Below are 24,475 nucleotides of genomic sequence, written 5' to 3'. Positions count from 1 at the left end.
TACAAGGACTGACCTTTCAGGCCTTGTTTGTGGTGTTAAAATGTCAGTTGACATTTTTGCCACAATGCCCTGTAATGCCATTTCTTATGTGTATGTTTTGATGCTTTGAACACATCACTGCTAAAGCTACGTTAGACATAAATGAATAAAAAAAGGACTCTGTCCTCGAGGATAGAATTTTATGCTTCTAGCCCTACACTTGAATATATTGTCCCTGGATGTCCTGTTCTTTGTTCTATTTCTAGTCTCTGAATGATTGATGCATCGACTTGTTTGCTTGGTGTCACTGCTCGTAAATCGTTGTCTCTAAATTGCATCAGTCAGTCATCCAAAACAAAAAAAAACTAAAACGTTATTGCTCAATGTCACCAAACATTTCAAGTGGATCTTTAAAACATTACGGTCTGTAGTGATTTGCAGCATTAGACAGATAAGGCTAATTTGATCATTCTCTTTATCTTGTAAAAACAGTCATCTTTCGAAGATGACAGAAATGGCTGCTTTTTTTCTCTGGTGGAAAGGTCAGGGAGAAATGCATCACGTCCAATCCCTCTGGCTATTCCTGAAAAACTCATCTGTATTCCCCATGTGCTGTGATCAAAAGCCCAGCAGGGGCCAAAGGAGGGGGAAGTGGAGGAGAGTCACTCAAGATACAGAAATGTCATCAGCATCACAGGGGGGATGTCAGTCAAGGCACCTTGACCAGGAGGCAATTGAATTGGTTATGACAGCTGTTGTACCCTATCAAAGTGCCTTTTGCAACACAATGTCTTGGTTTAAAAAAAAAAGAAACAAAGAAAACAAATTTGCAAGGTTAGATACAGCAGAATCCCCAAAACTTACATTTATGAAAGCTTAAGAATACCTTTTTTTGTTAATTAGTTAGTTAGTTAGTTAGTTAGTTTCTTGTTTTTCATAGTAAAATACAAGAAAATGCAAATTGATTAAATGCTACAGCATGTTTCCTAGAGTAACCTAGAGTACCAGGAAAAAAAGCCAGCATTTTTAGTGCAACTCTTGTCTCAGGTATAAGCTGTACAGTTTCCCTCGCTTTTCATAAACATGTTACTAAAAAAAGTATTAAAAGAAAAGAGAGCGACTTCCCTGCATTTCCCTACGAGACAGTATTTGTGGCAGAGGAGCCATATTCAAGCTTTCACAGTGTACTCTTTATTGCGACACTAAAATTACCCCCAGAGCTGTTTCTTTTTAAGCTTAGAAAAAACAGATGTCGTCACACGCCTCATCTAGCCCAGTGGACAGCACCCCACTGACCCCACACCTCTATAATGGACTCAGCACAGAAATATGAAGCCCTAGACTTGGGGGCACTAACCCTGAAAGTCAGCATTTCTGGGTCAGTGCCGTTGCGCCAGCAGAGCTCAAAGGACTATCCACTGATGATGCTCTTTGTAATGGATGTAATGGCCTTTACTATAAAGCTGTGCACATAGGATTTAGAGCTTTTAGACAACAAACTAATATTGAGCCTCATTTAAAAAAATTTACTTGTGAGCAAAATGTGTGATTCCAGTGTGTATTAATGAATATCTTAATTTGCCACAAAGAGATTTTATGAGGCTTTTACAAAGCTTTGTGACCATGAACTGTGCCTGATTACCTTAAGACTCCATCTGACTAAAACTCCCACTACATGAACTTCTAAAGGTGAGATCTGACTCTCTGGCTTCAGTGAAAACCCATAGGACTGATTGTTGCTCTGTCCTTGGGAGTCACTATACGACTCATCTGTCAGAAAGGATTTAAACACAGTTCCTACCGCCCCATTGAGTGGTAGAACTGACAGACATGTTCATCATTAAAATAACCACTTTGCTGGTAGAAACTGACATGAAAATGAGATGAAATCAGTGAACATGCCAAGCCTCCCAGCTTTTTCAGGACACTCATCGAGGCACCACACACCACAAGTTGATAAAGCTTACCAAAAGCTATCAATCAGTCACATCACCACTCACTAAAATTTAATACACTTGAGAGGGATTGTAGTTGCTGTTTGTTGGGTTACCTGGCCTTGGATATTTTAGAATATAAGCCTTTGTAGTTTATCATTTCCGGAGGCAAGTAAAGACATCCGATAAAAGTTTATGGCTTAAAGTCCATCACCAAGGCCGGTTTTACACAGGCTGCATGCAAATGATCCCAGCACGGCTTTCTTTTTTTTCTTGTGGATGAGTTTATCAATAATAGAAGACTTCTCAGAAGAAGCTCTGTTGATCATCATAAGGAGTTACATTGGTTCATTTACTAAAACCAGCCCTTCTGTGTGTGCTGTTCAGTCCTAGGATTAACGTCTAAGAAAAACTTCCTTTTTAAAGTTTGATGGTTTTAAAGGGTCTGTTTTTATAAATGACAACATTAAAATATTCTTCTATCCAAGAAGCAGATCTAATCCTTTTCAGTGCTGCTGTGAATTAACTCATGTTTATATGGTTTCATATGACTTCTAGGGTGTGCATAAAATGCTTTAAAAAGACTAGAGGTTTTGTTTTCACAAAAACTTAACCAAGATTTTGTCAGATTAATTAATTAATTATCACTGGTTAGTAAGGTTACTGAGATCCCTATTGTTAAGGTGAATTGTTTGTCATTTTTATGTATACCATTTGTACATAGTTTTAAGGGATTATTTCTGTCCTCCCCTCCCCAGATCCTTAAGATTCTGGGAGGGGGGCGGTAGTGTTTTTTATCACAGGAACACCCTTGTGAAGGTCTGTTTGATGTGGGGAACAACACCTATGATCAGTTTTAATAATCGCGAGGAGTCCTCTGAGTACTGTCCAATCCACATGTTGTTCAGTGCTCGAGCATTGTGTCCACTGTATCTGATATCTTTATGTTTCATAAAGACTCATTATGAGACTCATTGTTTTTCAGCTCCAGTCAACACAAAATACTCTACAATGACAAACACAGCAACAGACTTTTTAGCGTTTTATTAAATCTAAAGGACAGTTGTATCCTTTTCAGTTCAGATCCTTCACTTTCACTTAGTGCCTGGCTAAAACACTTCTGGCATTTTTAAGAGTGAATCCTATACTTGTATTTTCAGGTCTTCAGAATTACTTTATGCCGTTCTACATTAATCTTTCCCTTTATGACTAGTCTCCTGGTCCATATTGTGGAAAAACATCCCTACGGTGTGGTGTTGCTGACACTGCGATGACTGTTGGGATAATAATAATAATGAAGTGATGCTCACACAAGCTTTTTGGAACTGTGGCCATCTGACTAAAGGATTTCACCTTTAGTGTTGGAGACTTTTTAAGGGCTTTATAGGAAACTCCTCATGGGCTGTGATACAGGGAGGATTGGCTTCCTACCATCCATAAAAAAGAACAAATATTTCCACAAAAGGATTGCTGGGATGCCTATCACATTGACAGTGATTCCTGGTTGGTCACCTGATGAAGGCCCTTTGCCACAAAAAACTGTGTATAGCTGAGGAGCAATACCAATGTTAGTAAACAATTCACTCAATCTCATGGCTCAGTTTTTCACTCTGACATACATAATGAGTTTTGAAACTTTATATAGTTATATCCCATTAATTCAGTGAGGCACAGGTGGACTCAGATCAAGCATCCCGTGGATCATTGTTAGGAAAGTGTGCAAAACAGTCCAAAAACAATAATCTTTGCTTTGTCATTGTGGAGTTTTGGTTTGTAGGTTAATATGGAAAACATTAAGTATATACATTCCAAGGTCAATTTAGGATAAAATAAAATGTAAAACTTAAATTGAATGCAAATTGATTGAATTAGATGTGTGTGCATGTATCTGTGTGTGTGTGTCAGGTTTTATAACACATATTTTAAAAAGTAAGAACAAAAGTGATGATCTGCAAAATAACAAAGAGGAGCTTCAATCCCTTGTGCTATAGATTTTTGCTATCGATATTGCTGAAGATATGAGGTGGAGCTGGAGAAATGCTTTACTTGCACAGTACAAAGAGAGAGGTTCAGCTGATTCAAAACTCGTGTGTTTCTGCAGGGGCAGCAGCTAATGGACTTGGAACACAAGTTAACTGTGGCCAAGGAAGAACTGGAGAAGACTGCGCTGGATAAGGTGAATAACACAGGGGACGGGGTGTCGCCGATGAGCGATGATGAGCGAATGAATAAATTATGTGAAGTAATATTAGTCTGCATAAAGACCTTTTTTAAAGAGTGGATATCTAATGATGAAAGTAAGTGCAGAAGTTTAATAGCATGGTTGTCATAGCAATTTTCCCATCACAGTGTTGAGCTTCAACACATTGAACACATGCACCAGATTTATTTTGTGGGGGCATTATTATTATTATGGATGTGCTAAGTTGAATGAGTGAAAATTGCACGGGGAGAAAAGAGCTGATAAAGGTGATATTAACATCAGTTAAGCCTGTCTATTAGTATTGATGAAAAGCAAATTATTTTTAAATACACATTACTTCATATTGCTCTATTGACTTCTTAATCTTTACGTCTTGCCTAACGATGCCTTCTAGCTTTTCTGAAATCACTTTAAAGGATGTGAGCAAAATGGCTCTAATGCTTAAGTAAATTTCTCATGTGGATGCAAGGCAGTGTGAGTGATTCAGAAACCGTCTTGTTTGTGTGTAATCTTGTTTGGGGACAGGAGTCTCAGATGAAGGCGTTGAAGGACACAGTTCACATCTGCTTCTCAGCCGTCCTGCACAACCAGCCCAGCAGCAGTCACAGATTTCCCACCTCCCCCACCCACTTGTTCAGATACTCATCGCTCATCAACAGCTCTAGAGTCACCTTTCAACAGCCACATGCCAAGGTAATTCAGAATTCATTGCAGAGCTCCTTTATTTTATTTAATGTTTTTCAAAAAGATGAACTAGATATTGTAAAATACAACTTAAGAAATAAACATCTAAAAATTAAAACAATACTACAGCATTGAGTTGTCCAGCTAAGTTAATACCATCTATTAAAGTTGCAGATGGGCTATACTGATAATGTTTGCTGCCTAACTCCAACATTAACCTTGTGTTTTATTATTAGCCATAGTCACTAGCTGCTACTTTAATGATAACTTAACAGATGGCTAATAGTATTTAAATGGCTAACGTCAATGTGTGCACTGGTCAAGATTTATTATAACTGTTTAATACTTAAGTGATGCAAATCTTCTCAAAATTCTTCATTAACACCGGGATGTCAGTCGTTAAGATGCTTTGCCAGATTTGTTGTGCTACTCTTCATTTGTTCAGCTGATAGTGAGGGGAGGGGCGGTGTGCAGGCACCTGCAGTGTGTCATGTAGAAGAGGTGAAGATTGCACCGTTGCTGTCATACTGTTACAAATTAGTATCCTACCCTTTAACAATTTTTAATATCAATTGTGTGTGAGTATCAAATTTCTTGAAAATCCTACTCTGTATATATGCTAGTTCCAAGTTCAACAAGTTCCTTCACGTTTGCAGATCTTTTCCCCTACTATTATCCATTACCATTATTATCATTATTACCATTATTATCCATCCTCATTGCTGGAATGATTAATAGTGCCAACTTTCAGTATCCTACTTTTAATTTTTACTAGTGCATGTTTACTTTTCTTGATTTTAAACTCCCTCAAAAAACATTAAAACAGTCAAGAACACTATTACACTAAGAAACACTAATACCTAATTATGGGAAGTCATTTATAAGAAATCTATATGAAAAATTACTGCATTTAATTGCTTGCATTTTACATCGTCTGGTGAGGAAACTTGCACTTACAAAAACATTATTATTATTCTTTTCATATTTTCTTTTTTTTTTCCTGATTTTGATGCTAATCAACCCTGATCTTTGTCAGTTGTTGTTTTATGTTTTGATATGAATTCAGTCCTGACAGAAGTTATAAAATCAAACTGCTAGATCAACTATCTGTGCTACTCTGAGACTTTCAAAACAGATTTTAGTACAACATGGTCTTGAAAGTATATTTTAAGCTTCCACTTTTGCTATTATAATTCAACCAGAATCACAGTCTTCTAATGAGGTAATGGTGCTAGTAGTTTTTACACCTATAATCAAAAGAAATCAGAGCAACAACATTTGTAACATGGAGCCATGTTCTAATCATGGCTGATTGCATTGTTGGAACGATTTTGTCCCAAGGCAGCTTCATTCACAGTAGTCTTGAATGAATAATTCAGGCTGAATACAAAATGTAATTCTACGGCCCTTTCATGTTACCAGAAGCATGACCAATGGGCCTTTTTCACAGCTGACATTTTGACTTGCCATATCAGGAAAGTCGCAGGTGTAATTAATACCATTAACAATGGCTGTGCTCCATTTAAGTACATCACCAGACTGTGTCAGAGAGACAGTATGCAAAATAATAGTGCCCTGCAACATGCCAAGTAAAGGAAAGTGCAATTGTTGTTTGGGTTTGGGGTTTTTTCAGTCTTATTAGTTACATCAGTTGTTGCATGGGTTTCCTGTAGATATACACTGGGGGATATAATTATTTGATCCTCTGCAGAATTTGTAAGTTTGCTCACTTTCGAGGAATTGAACAGTCCCTATTCTTATGGTAGTTTTGTTTTAATAAAGAGAGAGAGATTATCAATCAGAAATCCAAGAAATAAAAACACTTCCCATAAAAGTTGCAAATTACAAATTTGCACTTCAGTGAGTAAAATAAGTATTTGATCCCCCACAACTCAGTCAGAATTCTGTCTCCCACAGATTGGCTATGTGCCCATCTGGCCTGCACAAGGCTAGAATGGGCTACCAGACCATCAGCAGAAGCTTGATAATAAGAGGACAACTGCTGGTGTGATTATTTAGAAATGGAATAAATTTAAAATGCCCTTTGTCTGAACGTCTCTGCAAGATCTTGCCTCATGGGGTGAAGATGATCGTGAGGAAGGTAGTGGGTCAGCTCAAAACTACATGCGAGGAGCTTGTTAACGATCTGAAGGCAGATAGTCCCTCACTACGCCATGATGAATTGAAATCTTGCAGTGCCAGCAAGGTCCCCTGTTCAAGAAGGCAAGTCTGAAGTTTGCCAGTGAACATCTAAATGATTCAGAGAAGGCTTGGGAGAAAGTGCTGTGGTCAAATGAAACCACAGTCAAGCTCTTTTGTATCCCACTGTGTTTGGAGGAGCAAAAAAAGACGCACGTTTAGGTTATGGAGTGGCCTAGTCAGTCACCAGACTGCCATCTTATAGAAAAACAGGGGATCAAATCAGTATTTTCCCCACTGTGATATGTTGATTTACAGTACAGTCCATGTAGTGTATCTGTATGTAATGAAAATGGCTTAGACTTTGTCTTACAGTATGCAATCAGTTTGATTGTCAGTCCGAACACAAATATTACCGTTTCTTCAGAAAAGTAGGATAAAAATGAGATAAGTTTGCTTTGCAGAGCCAAAAGTAAAGTGGAAAGAAAGTTGGATTTGGGATATGCTTCTGTAATGGTGCAGTATAATTTTCCCTCTGACTTTCCAGATAAGATAAAGCCGGCTGCAGTTTTTTGCCTCTTCCCTTTGTGTAAACACTTTCAAATTGAAATTCATTTCACACAGGAACTTAGTGACATCATGGAATATAACTCTGTGCCAAAATATTCACCTCACTGCACATCAGAGCACGCATAATGCACTGTCTGCAATATGAATTTAAGAGTTAGGCGATTATTACCTTCTTTTCAAGTGGCTATTTGTCAATCTGATGCCCCGAGTATCACTCTCTAGAGAGAAATAGCACAGGAAATAATTACTACCAAATATAACAGTTGGGCAAACACACTTCCAGAGGTTGTTCAGAATAATAACATGTCTAAATCAAGCGGCAGTCTAAATAGTTATGTCAGTCTTTGTATTCTGTTCTATAGATTTTGAAGAGAAACACTACTATTTTAGGGCTTTACGGGAGTTTTTTGGATGTTGGACTTGTTCTATATGAAAATTATTAACTCAATGTGACACAGTCTTTGTTTGGAGCCTCTTAAAGTCAGGGTCACAGCAGACTCAACTAAGGGCTCAGGATTTAATCCTTTTTAGGAGTAAAACAAGGTGACTTCCAAGAGGATTCATTCTACAAGTAAGATTATGCTTTCGGTGAGGATATTGTGTCTTGTTTTCCTACTGAACCACATTTTAAGACTAATGACAAGTGTCAAAGTGCAGTTGTATTTTGTTCTTTAAACATTCCTACAAGTATTTTTGTGGCTCTGTGCACAAGAAAAAAACCCCAAAAGATATATAAATCACATACAGCTGAATATACAGATTGCTTTTATTTCTTGAAAATATACTTTTTTATTACCCATAGCTGTTTTACCCCCTATCAAGCAGTCATGTCAACTTCAATCAGAGATTGTGCTAGTTCTGATTTCTGAAAAGCAGTCGCTGCAGTCACTTTGAAATCATCAAGTCGGCCACAGCGCTGCTGTGTCTTATCTGCCATGATACTGGTGAGCAATTCTGGCTTTAAGAGGCTTTTCTCTCCTCAAAGCAGTCACAATTTACTCTGTGTCTCTATCGTGGGTGCCTAAGAGATTTGACATGCCACTTAGAGGATTTTTTTTTTAATCATGCTTGAGTAATACCATCCACGCCAGTGCCATTGCAGTACCTTTGCTGTGGCATCATATAAAACAAGATTCTATAATTGACACTTCCTGTTTACACCCTCCTTGGTCAAAACAAAAGGATCTCATCTGACTATGCATTCGCCCATATCTGCCTTTCAAACATACAGCCCAGTACATTCAAGTACAGGAGCAAAATCAGCATCATACAAAAGAAAAGACAAGTACAGGAATTTCAAGAAAGGTGTGGGTTGATTTTTTTATGCTAATGAAGTTTTTACTTCCCCCTTCATTACCATAGAAATAGCAGCACTTCACTTGTGAGCAGTTGCTGGCTTCATTATCTCCTGTTGCTGTTGTACACTTGACGGGCTGTCTGATAAATCTCAGCGTGCCCTCACAGTGAAAATTACTGGGGTGCTCCATCTGTCCACCCCGCCTGTATATGTAGAGGTGGGTCAGATCCCATTTAATTCAATGCCAAATTTAACTCATATTACGCAATAAGAAAAAAAACACATACAGTAGCACTTACAGGGCATAAAAGAGCCAAATGTTCCACAGCTGAGGAGACAAATGTCGAGAACTTAGCACTAAGAATAATTTAGTATTCCTCATTGTTGTATCTAACAGCATGAAATCACTTGGTTAGTGTAATTGTTATTTATTTTACCCTAGGTTCTTTTGTAGTTTTGAGGCATGTATAAGATTGTCTTATTGTAGCTTAGAAGTGCAATACATAAAATAACTTATTCTAGAAGGGATCCCTGCTGTTTTGCAGCTGTTTCAAGTCTTTCATTTCCTCAACTTTTAATCTTTTAATCCATGTAAAGCAGAAACATGTGTCACTCCAAGAGACAATCTGTTATTAAACAACCAACCAAATTTGAATGTTTGGGCGATTGTGGCTCAAGAGTTGGGAGTTCGCCTTGTAATCGGAAGGTTGCCGGTTCGAGCCCTGGCTTGGTCGTTGTGTCCTTGGGCAAGACACTTCACCCGTTGCCTACTGGTGGTGGTCAGAGGGCCCGGTGGCGCCAGTGTCCGACTCAAACAAAACTTTGTAAAACTTCCTGGGGATGGTCACATTTACATGCTGGTGCTCATTACCAATGAGGTTCTTTGCAATATCAATCCAGCTCTGCTCTAAATAAGAAGAATACATTAAAATAAAATAATAAAAACATTAAAAAGACCTGCTACACTATCAAGGTATAGGCATTAGTTACTATAGGCATATCCTACAGGAAACCAAGTGCTAATGCACTTGAGTATTTAAACAGGTTTCTGTTATGGGACGGGTCATTCTAGGGATGCCTGGCAATTGTGTGATTCTGACCCACTCAGAAAGAAAACAAGTCTAATGAAAAGCAACTTAATTGTGTCAGGGCCAACTCATTAGTATGATAAGTTTAAAAACAGTTCCTTACAGCAGAGTACACTGACAGCATAATGGTGTACTGTTGATTAATTTAGGAATGTCTACAAAATAGATCTGTCCTAAATACCTTAAATAGTGTATCTTTGGGCGACCGTGGCTCAGGGGGTTGGGAATCGCATCTGTAACCGGAAGGTCGCCGGTTCGATCCCTGGGCTCTCTGTCCTGGTCGTTGTGTCCCTGGGCAAGACACTTTACCCTACTTGCCTACTGGTGTTGGCCAGAGGGGCCGATGGTGCGATATGGCAGCCTCGCTTCTGTCAGTCTGCCCCAGGACAGCTGTGGCTACAACCGTAGCTTGGCTCCACCAGTGAATGAATAGTGGTATTGTAAAGCGCTTTGGGTGCCTTGAAAAGCACTATATAAATCCAATCTATTATTATTATTATTATTGTTAATTAAAGAAATGTGAATAGTTCTGAAAAATACACTATAGAGTATGCTGAATGCTATGGATGACCAAGGACAGTATAACTTTGCATTATGTGAAAAATTACAAAAAATAGCAACAAAGAGATCACATATATTCAAATGCTTGAATTTCATCAGCACATTTATACTAAAATCTGCTTTGTGTTGTGAAACCTAAAGTGCTTAAGTGCAGGGATGTTTGTTCAAGCACTCTGTGACACCACTTTGAGTGTCACGCTCATAGTTTGAGTTACCGTAATGGGCCTTAAGCTCTGTTAGACACCACAGATAAGACTCTCTCAGACCCTGCCTGACACACACACACACACACACACACACACAAAGCTCTTCTTGCTGGTGAAAGATTCATTAGTGTGAGGATGCAAAGATCAGCAGGATTGAAGTGGAAGTTGCTTCATATTTAACAGTCTTGGGGAGAGAGCCAAGTCTTGTGGTCTGATAGTATGCAATTTTCATCAAAGTAATGGGAGATGATGTCTTAGATGCTCAGAGTACTGGGCTGGAGGAAAATCAGGCATTTCATTGCCCTACTTTAAGCGCTTACTATTTACTTTTATGATTGTTTCCTTGTCTATAAAAATTATACAGGATATCCATCTCTCCCAGGCAAAGACTAGACAGTAGCGAGCTGACAATCCAAAAACTGCGATAGAATCAAATTTGTGTTCTACAAAAGGAAAAAAAAGACCCAAACAATGTTGCCAAAAACCCACTTAGGTAAGTTAATCTCAATAATAGTTGCAAATAATCACAACTCAGCATATTTGTTTGTGTTCTTTAACAGTCACTGTTCAGCTTTCTTTTCACCTTTTGCTTAATTTCACTCCATGTTTGGTTAAAGGCAGGCTCACAGTGAGCACCACTGAAACCTTTATCACAACAAGCTTTATTAATAATTCAATAATTATATTTCTATGTATATCCAGATGCCTTCAGAATGATATAACTCATGTATGTCCGTGGCGTTATAACAGAATACGTTACAAAATTAATCAATTCAAATTGGTAATAAGAAATAATTTGTTAATTAGTATCTATTTGTTGTAGAACTGTTTGCTAGCATCAAATTAACATGCTATGAAAGTTTAACAACTTATCAAATAATATGATATGTAGTATTGTAATATTATAAATGGTGGTTATTATGAAGTGTTACTTGGAAAACTGCTGCTTTTAAGCACTAAGGCTCTGCTGAAAAGTCAGGGGCCTTATGGAGAGACAAACAGATGGTAAGAATGGAAAGTGTGGCTGGTTCTGACGGATGCTGTCAAAAGTTGGGGAATTGTGTATGAAATGTTCACCCAAATGTGGTCACTTCCACAAGTAATGTCAGTTCTCCTGAACCTGCCTAAAAAGATGTTGCTTCAGCTGACACAATAAGAATGGCGTTTGACATTGACAGGTTAAGATTGCTTATGTTCATCTTGCAACTGTCTTGCTTTACGCTCTCAAGAGACCACGTTTGACCCAGTTAAAGTGTACTTGTCTTGTGCAGAAGACTAGCTGCAGAAGACAGTCAGACTTTGGGAGAAAGATCTGGTATAACAAGCCTAATTAATATTTCAACCCTTGGTCCCTACCAGACAAAATGGCATGATGAGTGAAAAGATGGTGTCTGGATCTACACGAGTGTAGATCCTAAGCTTTTATTCAAGGGGTGAAAGAAATTATTATAAAGTGATAAACTGGAATCATTGTTAAACACTGCCTGAAGTCTGGATCTCCTGAACATGACCAAAGAATGGATTTCCTCATTTGTGATGCTTTGCCCTGCCTTTAGTGCAGCCGTCTTCAGTTGCTGTTTGTTTTTTTCTCCACCAAATAAAATCAATGCAGCTGCTTCTGTGATCCATGGTCACTGGAATCCATGCAGTTCATCCATGGTCATATCCTCATATAAGGATCCCAAATGCCACATTTCCTTCAATTCCAGAACTTTTATCTCCATAATTATTGAAGAAATAATGGAATCCTCTGCAACTGTCCATTAAGCTTTTGAGTGTCAAATTATATTTTGTCCCATGAAAAGTGGGGATGTACAGGGATGTATAGGGAGTACAGCCATTTGTGCTGTACTCTCAAATTACAGCTAAGAATCTACACTTGTGTTTTAACAAATTATCTATCTGTTTAGTTACTCCTTTAACCACAACCACTTCTTATAATTTTTTCTAAGTGCCTCTTACTTAAAGCAAGTATGTAAAATTTTTAAATGTTCACCAGATCAGTCATATTATCCAAAAACAGGCTATAAATCACATTTGAAATGACATCAGGAGTTTAGTGAGATAATGAGGAACATTAATATTTTTATAGTCTAGGTTTTTGCTTTTTCCTGAGAAGTCATTTCCCATAAGACCATACCATTATTTGTCAGTATTTGAATGAATTCCTCTGTTCAATAGCAAAATGATGACTGTCATGTAACTCTCCAGAAACCCGTATCAATTTTTATTTACTTTTATTTTACTTTTTTGCTTGTTTTTGTGTGTTTTTGCCTTTTGGACTCAAGCACTACTGATTTTAAAGTGCATCAACCTTGAAAAAGTCATGTTTTCTATGCAGACATCATTTCAGGTGGTAGCGATATGGATTGCTCTACTACCTCCAGAGAAAACCTTTTCATCTCTGACTGTCCGTCTTCTTTTCCTTCCTCTATCTCAGAATTGCTTTGGCTCTGTTTGCAGTGGGTCACTTCACTGAAACATCATTGTTGATCATGTGCAGGTCTCATAGTATTAAATCCCAAATCTACCTTCTGAACTGCAACTACTTCTCACTCTGAGGTGGTCTGTGTATTTCTGTACAGACATCAGTGGTATTCTTGTTTGAAGGTCCAACATCTGAGACCTCAGAAAGATTGGTAAAAGCTGTGTATTTATTTATTTATTTAGTGTCATAACATATTCTGATCCTAACAATACTATGCAAGTATGATGGTATCCAGTTACTGTACATATGAACACTTAAAAACTTAAATTACACAGTGCATCAGATTTATTATCTATTTTAATCTAAATAGAACTCTAACTTACAAAATGAACAACCATGCAATATTAAATATGACCTACGTTTTGGAAAAATGAGAAACTTTTGTTTGTTTTATCCTGTAATAAATTAAATTGAACATAAATACACAAATAAAATATATGTTTAAATATGAAATAAACATATATGCATTAGAACTACTAGGTTTTGAAGAATTTCAAGAACCTATTTGCTCATGTGTTTTTAACCCCAAGTTTATATTTCTGTTTTCCTCTGCAGGATATCTCCAAAGTTCAGAGAATTGTCACTGCCAGTAAATCACCCATGAACGTCAGTGTCATAAGGAGAGAGAATGGTGGAGCCAAAGAGTGCCAGATGGAAAAGGTGAGCCTTTAGAGTAATTAAAATACAGTGGCCTCTCTAATCTGACTTTCAATTGTTCACTAAATTCATACTCAAGTCCCTCATCAAAAGTCAAAGAACTCGCTTTTGCTCCAATTGTCCTTAGTGGGTTCATGAATTACAAAATCTTATAGAAGGTCTGCAACAAGTTTCAACTAAATGATGCATCTTTAGTTAGGAGTTTTGGTGTAGCTCAGCAGTAATTTGGTTTAATGAAATTAGACATTACTAAAGGAACACCATGTGCTGCATGAAGACTAATAACACAGTTTTACATTGCTTTGGAGATTGAAGGTGACCTATTATGTTTTTCTTTGTTATCGGTGCTACATGCTTAACTCACTTGACTCTTTATAGCTCCATCCCTTCAGTCTAGATTACCTTTTTTATCCAGTCCAAATGAGATCCCAATATCCTCGTAGATCTTAGTGACATGGATCAGTGAGTCGATCCATGTCACAGGGATGACTCACTGCTGATGTCATCCCTGTACAGGATGTAGCTGATGACTGATGATCACTCCACTTCTACTTTTAGCAATATGCTGGGTTAGGGGATTGAAGCCAATGCAGAACAGTAGTGTTAACAGTGCATCACTTTGGTGTATTCCACTCTTGATTATGACTTCTGTGATTGCCAGTGGTCTTCCACAGCCCCGCTGAGTTCCTGTTGAACATCAGTAGTGTACTACTAGTGTTGCCTTGTGCCAAGCAATATCGATGTGTGGCGTATTGAGTCATAGGCTTTCTAAGCTATGCTCATTTGTTGACTAAAATGACTTCTCGGTTTGGTTCCTGTGATGGTTTAGAAGAGCTTTCATGTTGTGGAGAATCAGGTAATTGTAAGTTAGATGGCCCTTGTACCTTTGTGGGGATCCTTCATGATCAATGCTGTTTTGCCCTGTACTAACCAGCCCAGATGGGTACATGCTGTTATCAGCCCACTTATTGCCTTTATCCCTCAGTCACGGAGGTTTAGCTATGAGCACAGACGTCTGATCCACCTTCAGTTCAAACCTTCAATTCATAACAGGGAGTTTGTTTTGAGAAAGTTTGGTTCAATGCGTGCAAGGGAGCTAAAACAACTTGTTTCAGGCAGTGGATGAACTGAGCTAGTGCGGCAAGGCCCAGTAAAAAATCAATAAGGATTATTTTTATCTGTGAATCGTGCAAATCTTCTTGAATAGAGTCCCATATAAATGTGCATTTGTAAATGAGCATAAGAAGTCCATTTTAATGAGTTGAATAAACTGGCAGTATTGATTTGGTGCTTTTCTTTTTGTTTGTCATTTTAAACTGGATATTCATACTGAACTATGGGTCAATCAAAATGCAATTCTGAAATCATGATTTGGGCTGTAAGACATGTCTGTACATCGGTTTAAGTAAATTTAAGCAAAATAATGAATACAAAAATACCTTAAAGATTAATTGAGAAAGAAAATGTTTTTTGTTACATCCTTGAAACTCACTAACAAGGTAGTGCGTTCATTTGACCTGTTATTGCATGGGAAAGTACTGTAGTTGCAGTGATCACAAAATTTGCACATTCACACTTCAAAGAGCTCTTCACTCAGAGCCTCATTGACACTTTGACAGCAGTTATTGAGGAAGGAGAGCGTGGAGCAGTCACTGACCTCTCCTGTTCAGATTTTTTTCATGAAGGACTTTGGTACCTCAGACAAGAGACTTGCTTCTCCAAGGTCCGGGCAACTGTGAGCAGTCAGCTATGAGGGAGGCTCCAAAAGACTGCTTCCAACAATGTCAAAATCAAGAGGCTCCGAAGAAGCAGAGGAAGTAAACAGAGCCTGTAAGGATTTTTGACAAGTGGCTATCAAGAACTATTACAGGCATAAGTTGATAGACTACAGGAGACAGGGGAATAGTGAGGAGTGCTGCCCTGGAAGGAAATTGCACTGTGTGGAAACTGTGTCAAAGAGATTGTTCCTTAATGAAATTGTGCCAAAAACAATGTTCACTGGCGTCTCATAATTGATTATATAATTTTGGCAGGGGCGTGAAAAGGGAGAAACATGCTGATACAGATAAGAGGAGACATATTTGAAACAGAGACTCGTGTTTGCCCATGATCATTGCTGCTTTTCCCCCTTGTCCTTTTCTCTCTGTGGGCGGGGAGGAAATGAAGAAAGACAATTTGTATGAGCATGTGTAGCTTGCAGTGTGTCCCTGGTTTGAAAATGAAATGTGATGGCCTTGCTATACTTTAACAAATTACCTATGTTTTATAGACAGGATTGACATTCAGCTAATACAAAAAGTACTGCTGTCAGCGCTAATCTTGTTAAAATGACGTTAACTCCATAACTGCATTGATGCGGCAAATCTCCGTTAGCGAGTTAGCGTGGATCGTGCATGAGTGGGGCTGCAGGGCGTCATCGTGTTTACGAGCTAATCACGCTAACACGTTGACGCCATGCACCCCCATGCACGGGGAGCGCATTAATGCAGTTATGGCGTTAACGTCATTTTAACAAAATTAATGCTGGCAGCGCTAACAAAAACATCTCAGTTGGTGTAAATAATTACTATTTTAGTACTTATTATAGATTACAACAATCATTCATTTTCAACAATCAGCAGCTTCAAATAACTGCTTTCTCTTTTTTAACAACCAAGCTCTTTATATTTTGAATAATAAAATGTTAATTGACTAATAAATAAATACTTTTAAACATTTAAAGTGCACATATAAGGCTACGTTTCTTTCATAATGAGAATAAGATAAGCAGCTTACTCTGCTTACTCTGTGGTTGTTGAAGTCAGTGATTCCTTGAAGCTTATTTGTAAAAATAAGAGGTTTATGAATTTGACTGATGTGAGTTTATTTATCTGTTTTCACTGAATACATAAAGCTGGGACACTGTACACTGCTACATCAGCTTATCACCCTATGTAATACAATATATCTGTCTGGCAAAGAGGTATATTTTTTTCATCATCATTTTAGTTACTGTAATGAAAAAATAAAGTTAGGCTGACTGGGTAAATAAAGTATTCCTCATCTCATCATCATCTCATATTGTCCTCATATTGTTCTCCTAGACTGGGAGTGACTGCTTCCAGAATCAGACGGAGGAATCAGCTCCAGAAAGCAGAAAGCTACCAGAGCAACAGCAGGTGTGTGTCACGGGATTTATATGAAAATATGAATTTATATGCTGACATATTTTTCATTAGTACAGTGAAGTTTTATGTTAGTTTATTTTATTGGTTTATCCATTTAAAAGTTAATTCATTCAATTTCAGTCCTAATGCCATTTTCTATATATCGAAGGCATACGTGTTTAAAATTTGGTCAAAGACCAGTCAAGTCTTTTGCAAAATAACACAATTCTTAATATTTTGCCCTTGTGCACCATCACAGTGGTGTAGAGCAGCGGTCCCCAACCTTTTTGTGCCACGGACCGGTTTATGCCCGACAATATTTTCATGGACCGGCCTTTAAGGTGTCGCGGATAAATACAACAAAATAAAACTAGTACTGGTACCAAAAAAAGAAGATTTATTCATAACACACGTGAAAAGACCCAGGAAAACCAAGTTAACGATAAAAACGATAACAAAATAACGCTTTCACACCTGAGCCTCAACTCTCGCGGCCCGGTACCAAACGAGTCACGGACCGGTACCGGTCCGAGGCCCGGGGGTTGGGGACCGCTGGTGTAGAGAGCCCTATCACCCTCACCCTAAAAGCCAAGATGTGTTTGAAGTGCAAAAATTCAGCTTTAACAAAAGTACTGTATTAACTACAGTCATCTTTTTTTATCTAGAGTCTACCATTTTCAGAGGGTATTGTTCAATTATGTCCAAATATTAATGAATCTGACTGTATACAATGCACTTTCATTTCACAATGCCTCTGTCAGTGCGCCCCAGGGTGGCTGTGGCTACAATGTGGCTTGCCATCACCAGTGTGTGAATGTGTGTGTGAATGGGTGGATGACTGGATTTGTAAAGCGCTTTGGGGTCCTTAGGGACTAGTAAAGCGCTATATAAATACAGGCCATTTACCATTTTACTAGCAAGTGAAATACATATATGATATAATTACATAGTTTATGACAAGATAGTGTAGCAGCTTTTACCCTGTCATAGCTTTTTGACAATAATTTTTGGATTATCCTGCAGTGTAATCAAACAGATGGCATGACAAGCCATTTTCAAACGACAATATGGAAAGAAAGGCAACACAGATGTAGCTGACACATTGTGACGACATCCTTCCTGACAACTACTAACTAAACAAACTGATTTAGCTCTGTATATAATGAAGTACATCCCAAAGACATCAAATGAAACACAGTTGATGATTCATCAAGACACAAGCGAGACACACAACATCTACATCACATTCCTAAAAAAGTGGAGAAAAAAAGCAACCAATCCATAAAAATCTATTATTCAGTGTGCCAATGTCACCTACAGTATGTGATATTCAATGTCCTGTCAAAGTCCATGCTTAACTGCCTCCCTCATCCTATTATTGAATTGAGTCACACCTGTTTGGTGGTGGCAGATGGTACAGCAAAACAATGCATCTCATTTCAATGCAGTGCAATACTGTGTAACTGAGCAACTGTCTTGCATTCCAAGTGGCAGCAATCCATTTTTAGACACGCAGAGTATTTGCAAACAAATACAAGAATATTGCAAAGGAGACAAATGGGCTTATTTGACTTCTCAGGTTTATTTTGTGCCAGAGAGATAATCTGTGAAAGTTTAACAAGTGTTTTCTTGTGTAGCAACGCTTTGGACTATGTCCCTGATTTATAGCATTATGAGATGTAATGCTATTTCGATTTCGATTTAATGTAGTGAACTTAATCTAGGATGTTACTTGTTAGGGGAGTCAGAAGAATTCCCCAAGGCAAAAAAATGTAACTGCAAAAAGAAATCCTTGTTAGGGCACAAAGTACATTTTTAATCCTAGTATTGTTTTCTTTGAAAAAGAAGAAATGCAGGAAAACAGTAGCAAGGTTTTCAGCCATCACCATCAGGTCGGTCTAATGACATTGTAAGACGTAATGGTTATATAGTTATGATCCTTCTTAGATCACTAATTGCGAAATTTTCATATTGTGTTGCAGTACCAAATGTACAATAGACTGTTTTCCTTCTGTCAGTTTTTATCCCTCTTGCACAGCACTTGCCATACATGGTGTAGTAAACAGTTTGATTAGTAGTAATTTGCATTCCAGTCTCAGTGGATCAATCTGCATTTAGGTGCTCCGTATTTCTGTCACTTCTCCACCTTCATTACGCGTTTTCATGTTCGATTTGTGGCAACTGAGAACCCAAGTGTCATTTCTCCTTATGTTCAGATGTTTTTGAAAGAAAAAGTATTTACAGTCTTGTACCTGTTGTGTTTGGTACAACGCCGCAGTAGTTATGAAAAAGAAAAACAAGGAAACACTTTAGGTGAGCTATATTGCACAATCCTTATCTATAGGGCGATAGTGGCTCAAAGTATTGGCAGGTCGTCTTGTAACCGGAAGGTTGCCGGTTCAAGCCCCGGCTCGGACAGTCTCTGTCTCTGGCAAGACACTTCACCTACCACCTACTGGTGATGGCCAGAGCGGCCAATGGCGCGATATGCCAGCTGTAGCTACCTCCACCAGTGTATGAATGTGAGAGTGAATGAATTGTAAATTGTGTATAAATGCAATCTATTATTATTATTGACTTAGCCTCCTCTGGCAGACTGATGTGGCCTCGTCATGCACAGAGTGACAGAGCAATATTTAAAAAAAATTGCAAAAGTGTGCCATTTAAACTTAATACAATGTATCTAAATTTCAGATTATGTTTAAACACATCAATAACTTCATTGAAAAAAAAAGTTGGTTCATTTTCTTTTTCTTTTCTGTGTTCCTATAGGTCAAACATATAACTTCATACCATTTTAGCACATGTTGACATTCTTAAGCAACAGAGCATATTTCAGAAGTACCACAGCATGAGTAATGTTTGTGTCTGACATTCCTGAATTCATTAAAAATGTGCAAGTGGAAGCACGCCAGCTGGAATATAAAAATCACAAAGGGTGATAAGGAAATGATAAAAATCAAGTAAGGCAGCTATGCAGTCATTCAAATAAACAGCTACTGTTTATGATTCAAAGTGAGGAAAACATTAGCAAAAATATGTTTTAGGCTTCCAAAGAATTCCTTCTGCTTTCACCTAGTTTGCTAATAATGATGTTATTCAATCAGTGGTATGTGTTTAGTGGTGTGTTTTAAAGTATTATATAGCTACTGATTTTTCTGTTGGATGTATCTGTAGGCAAAAATAAATATCCATCCATCCATCCATCCATTCGCTTCCGCTTATCCTTTTCAGGGTCGCGGGGGGCGCTGGAGCCTATCCCAGCTGTCATAGGGCGAGAGGCGGGGTACAAGACAAAAATAAATAAATAAATAAAAATCTCACAATCTCCATGCAATGTAAATATATTGTCGTATGGTTGTTTATTATTAAGTACAGAGTCAGGATGAATCAGAATAAATTCAAAAAGGTGGAAACATTATTTCAGATTTTTTTTCTGTCCGTCAGCCATATTGTTGGCCACATTGGCTTTAAAGCAAAACTATGAATGTCTGCTTGTAGGGTGACATTCATAGTTCTGCTACTGACAAAGCTCTTGAAAGTTTTTCCAAAAATCGACCGTCAACTAAAACTACTGGATGTTCTTAAGAGAGTTCTTGGTGGTGAAAAATAAGATATACACAGTAAAAAATCCCAATCTTGACATCAAAGTGGGTGGAAAGAAATCACAAGAGTGCATTAAGTGAGGAATCATGTCTGCAGATGAACAGATGAAAGGAAGCATGATTGATTCTCATCCACTGGATCAGATATATGATTCTTTCAAAAGTGCTTTGAATCAAAGTTTGAGAAAAAAAAAACTAAAATATTTATCTATCTGTCTATGAATACAATATGATAATTATGAAGAAGCATTTTTATGCATGCTATAAGTCTGTCAAAGCACCTCCAAAATGATTGGTTTGATGGCCAATTCTTGCATGCAGACAACCTGTTTCCACAAAAGCTCAGAGATCCATGCTAGCCACTGTACTATAGACAAAATGCCAGCTTACAGGCTCTTCTTGAAATGGTTTTTGCATAGTTCAGAGTTGGGCATTGGGTCATTGTCTTGTTGTAGCGGGAAATTGGTTGCAATCAAGTGGTGCTAACAGGGTATGACATGACATTGCAAAATGGAGTGGTAGCTTTTCTTGTTCAAGATCCCATTATCCCATCTCTTTGCTGGTAATCAATCTTGCAATTTATCACCAGCAGAGCAACACATTTCTCCACCATTCTTGACAGATGTCAAGCACACCTCCAGCATTTTTTCATTTCCTACTCTCAATCTTCTATTTGACCCAAACACCTTAAGCTTAGTCCATAACACTTTACCTCCTGCCCACTCTCTATGTTTTCCCCATCCTAATCTTCTCCTTTTATTAGCCATTCTCAGATATGGCATTTTCTATCCTAAGAGACTGAACATGACTGGCTGAGGACGTGTGTTCTATTTTACAGCTAGAAGTCATCTGACAAAATTAATACACATAAGTCAAAATAATATCACAATGAGAAAATTAGAGACAAGAGAATGTTTTTCTTCTTTTTTTTTTCACACAATACACAGATTTAGACTAAATAACAGCATGCAAATATAATACAGTTCTGTTTAGTGTTTACTGCCACTAAACAGAATAGAACAGAACAATGCCTGTGGATGGAGAGCAAGAACAAAGCAGTATGCCCAGTTGTTTATCAAAAAAAGTTGCTAGATTTAACACTTAAAAAAAGTTGTCAAAGGATTCCTCAAGTCTAGGAACAAAGTCACTGAGTTGTCAAAAACTATGTGAACTGAAGCATGCTAATCACTCCTGTGAGTCAGGGGAACGTAAGATACCAAGCTGAGGTGCTTTTCATGTCCACATAAAAAAAAAAAACCCTCTTTATCCCAAATTTAAAAACACTATGGAAACAAATACTTTGATATTCGTGTCTAAAATTGGCCAAACCCACTTTAAACAAGCATTAAAATATATGGTGATGGAACAAAAGAGTTTATTCTGATATTAGCATAGAACCCGAGCGTATATCATGGGTTCAGTTGAGTTGTGATTTGTATAACTGTGTCACTGTTACACAGTAAGTTGTACAATTGATTAATTCTTAATGTACTCTGCAGAGTTTTGACCTTCAGTTTTTCAGTGTAGCTGTGTTTCATGTGAGTAGCCTCTCTGTTTTGCAAGTAAAGACGATAAAGCCCGAGTACAAGTAAGCAGGCCTTGCGATCCAAATGTCGGAGACGATTCAGCCCTAATCTGCATATCAACAGTGGGAGCTGTTAATCAATCAATCAAACAATCCAGGATAAAAAGATACCAAAAAACCTACAAAAATTTGGGATTTTTTAGTAAAGGTTCCCAGTACCTATATGCAGGTTTAAACTGCAGGATACACTTTGAAGTTCTTTTGTTCACAAAAAAAGCATAAATATATGCCTTTTTGTGTGTGTGTGTGTGTGTGTGTGTGTGTGTGTGTGTGTGTGTGTGTGTGTGTGTGTGTGTGTGTGTGTGTGTGTGTGTGTGTGTGTGTTTGAATTTGCTGGTGCAACTTTACAAAAAAGCTACCCAAATGCACTTTTTAGTGACTATGTAGCTGTGGATGTGACAACCAGCAATTACACTATGGTGAATTATTATGTTTGGGGAGGACGGGCTGATGCAGGCCAGTAGCTATCAGTCTTTCAAAGGCAACTGATGCAACTGTGGTAGCATATAAATAGGACAGATGCTAGACAGCATAAGGACTAGGACAAGTAGAGAGAAGCACTTTGAATATAGGAGCATAGCAGCAGTCATCATATGAAAGACTTGCCGTGTTTTACTGTTTAAATTTTCTTTGTATTTCATATAGATTTAGGAGGTATTTTCTGCTAAGATTACAAACCACCATATGCCTACTATTGAACACCATTGTGTCAGTCTTGCCTCATTATTATTCTTTATCTTCTGAACCTAACAGGAAAAGAGCCAAGTGCAGAGTGGAAAATTCAACACAAAGCCCACACACGACAATGACGAGGCAGAGGGAGGCAGCAGCAAAAAGACAAAGCCCCATAAATACAACTGAGAGGACGGCATATCAACGGGAGCACAGATCTACTGCATTGCCTGAAGGATCTTTCTAAGAGCACATACTCGCACACTTCTACAAAACGCATGCACACACACACAGACACACACTCACTTTTTCGACACACATGCACACATGCGCATATCAGCATCGTTAGCAAGAGCTGAGACACTGGAATTGTCAACAAATTTCAAACTGTCATCTAAAAAAACCTCCATAGTAAAATGGCATGCGTTTAGAAATTTTTTTCAAAGGTAGCAATGGCACTGGTAACTTGTTTCATGATCGTTCATTTGTTGTTTACTTATCTGAGTTTTGTTCCGAGTGAGGACACTGCTTTCTAAATGTGTGATCTTTCTAGAAAATCCCTTTGCACTGGTGAGGTCTGACACTGTATCCTGTGATAAGTATATCAATTGACAAATAAAAAAGTACTCCTACCACTACTATTACTACTACTACTACTACCCAACTTAGAATATTGTTTGTCACTCATTGTAGCAAGGTTAATTTACTCCTCCACATTTTGAAATATAGAGGCTCAAGTTGGCTGGCCAACTGTTCAACATTTAATATTTCAGCACTCTTTCTGCCTTTAACACTCCAGAGGCAAAGAGCCAAAGACTCACAATGGGTCGTCTCCCTGAGAATGTGCCATGCACTGAGTAGTAACTCCTAGCTACATGTATCTGTGTTATCTGACCTTTCTGTGTCCTTTCAATAAACTGTAATTTTCAGTAAATGTGTGAAGAATAAATGGTTATTTGTGGGAAAGAAATTAGTGAGTATGTTTGTGATTAACGGCAGAAAATATTTCGTATTGCAAAGAAAGTTCCGGTTTCACGCCCTGTGAATATGAACTGCTCGAGGTCGTGGGAGACATCGGTTGATATATTTAATTGGTTATCGAAACAGTGTATGTACCTTTTGGATTATAAGCATCTAATAATAAATATGAACATATTTATATCAAAAAAACGCACTTGAGGTTTTCTTCAAAGAAATCCTACAGCTTTATTACTCATAGCCAAAAAAAGGTTGTTTTTTTAAAGTAACTTTGCCATGGACAGTTATGTCTCAAGCACAAATGTGGCTGGGTAAAAATGGATTTAAATTCAATAAAGCTGTGCTTATGTTAAGCCTTAGTGATTTCACTTTCAATATAAAGCAGAAAATAGGGGAGGGGAAACAAGAAAATGAAAACAACTGAAAGTTCTCATGAGGTTCATGAAAACAGCCAGAGTTACACAAAGAAGCTTGTAAACAAAGAGGAATAGTAGAATTAAGACGTGTAATATATATTTTATAAAAGCCACCGCCAACATCCCACTGTCTCATCAGTCATGGGATGCAGTGTCATTTTACAGTATCGACTATGGTATATCGCTGTCAGCATTTCAAAAGCTTCCACATGTTAAGCATCACTCTCAAATGCTCATACTATATTGTTAACTATAAAAGCACATCTG

At 37.9% G+C, this 24,475-nt stretch overlaps 1 protein-coding gene across 3 annotated transcripts in view; it reads left to right on the top strand.

Annotated features, from left to right (window-relative positions):
- Window positions 1–23,984, top strand: part of luzp2 (leucine zipper protein 2) — a 162,036-nt gene extending 138,052 nt beyond the window's left edge. For all 3 annotated transcript variants that reach the window (XM_076885049.1, XM_004558087.4, XM_012920953.2), the window contains 5 exons: window positions 4,015–4,089; window positions 4,642–4,809; window positions 13,705–13,809; window positions 16,890–16,964; window positions 22,896–23,984. In XM_076885049.1, coding sequence (XP_076741164.1) covers window positions 4,015–4,089; window positions 4,642–4,809; window positions 13,705–13,809; window positions 16,890–16,964; window positions 22,896–23,003 — 531 coding nt within the window. In that variant the 3' untranslated portion in view covers window positions 23,004–23,984. The remainder of the gene's footprint in view (window positions 1–4,014; window positions 4,090–4,641; window positions 4,810–13,704; window positions 13,810–16,889; window positions 16,965–22,895) is intronic.
- Window positions 23,985–24,475: the final 491 nt, after the last annotated feature.

This window comes from Maylandia zebra, linkage group LG1, assembly GCF_041146795.1.
Source record: "Maylandia zebra isolate NMK-2024a linkage group LG1, Mzebra_GT3a, whole genome shotgun sequence".
Taxonomy (NCBI): domain Eukaryota; kingdom Metazoa; phylum Chordata; class Actinopteri; order Cichliformes; family Cichlidae; genus Maylandia; species Maylandia zebra.
The sequence above is the reverse complement of the archived record's forward strand: the minus strand, read 5'-3'. Positions and strand labels throughout refer to the sequence as shown.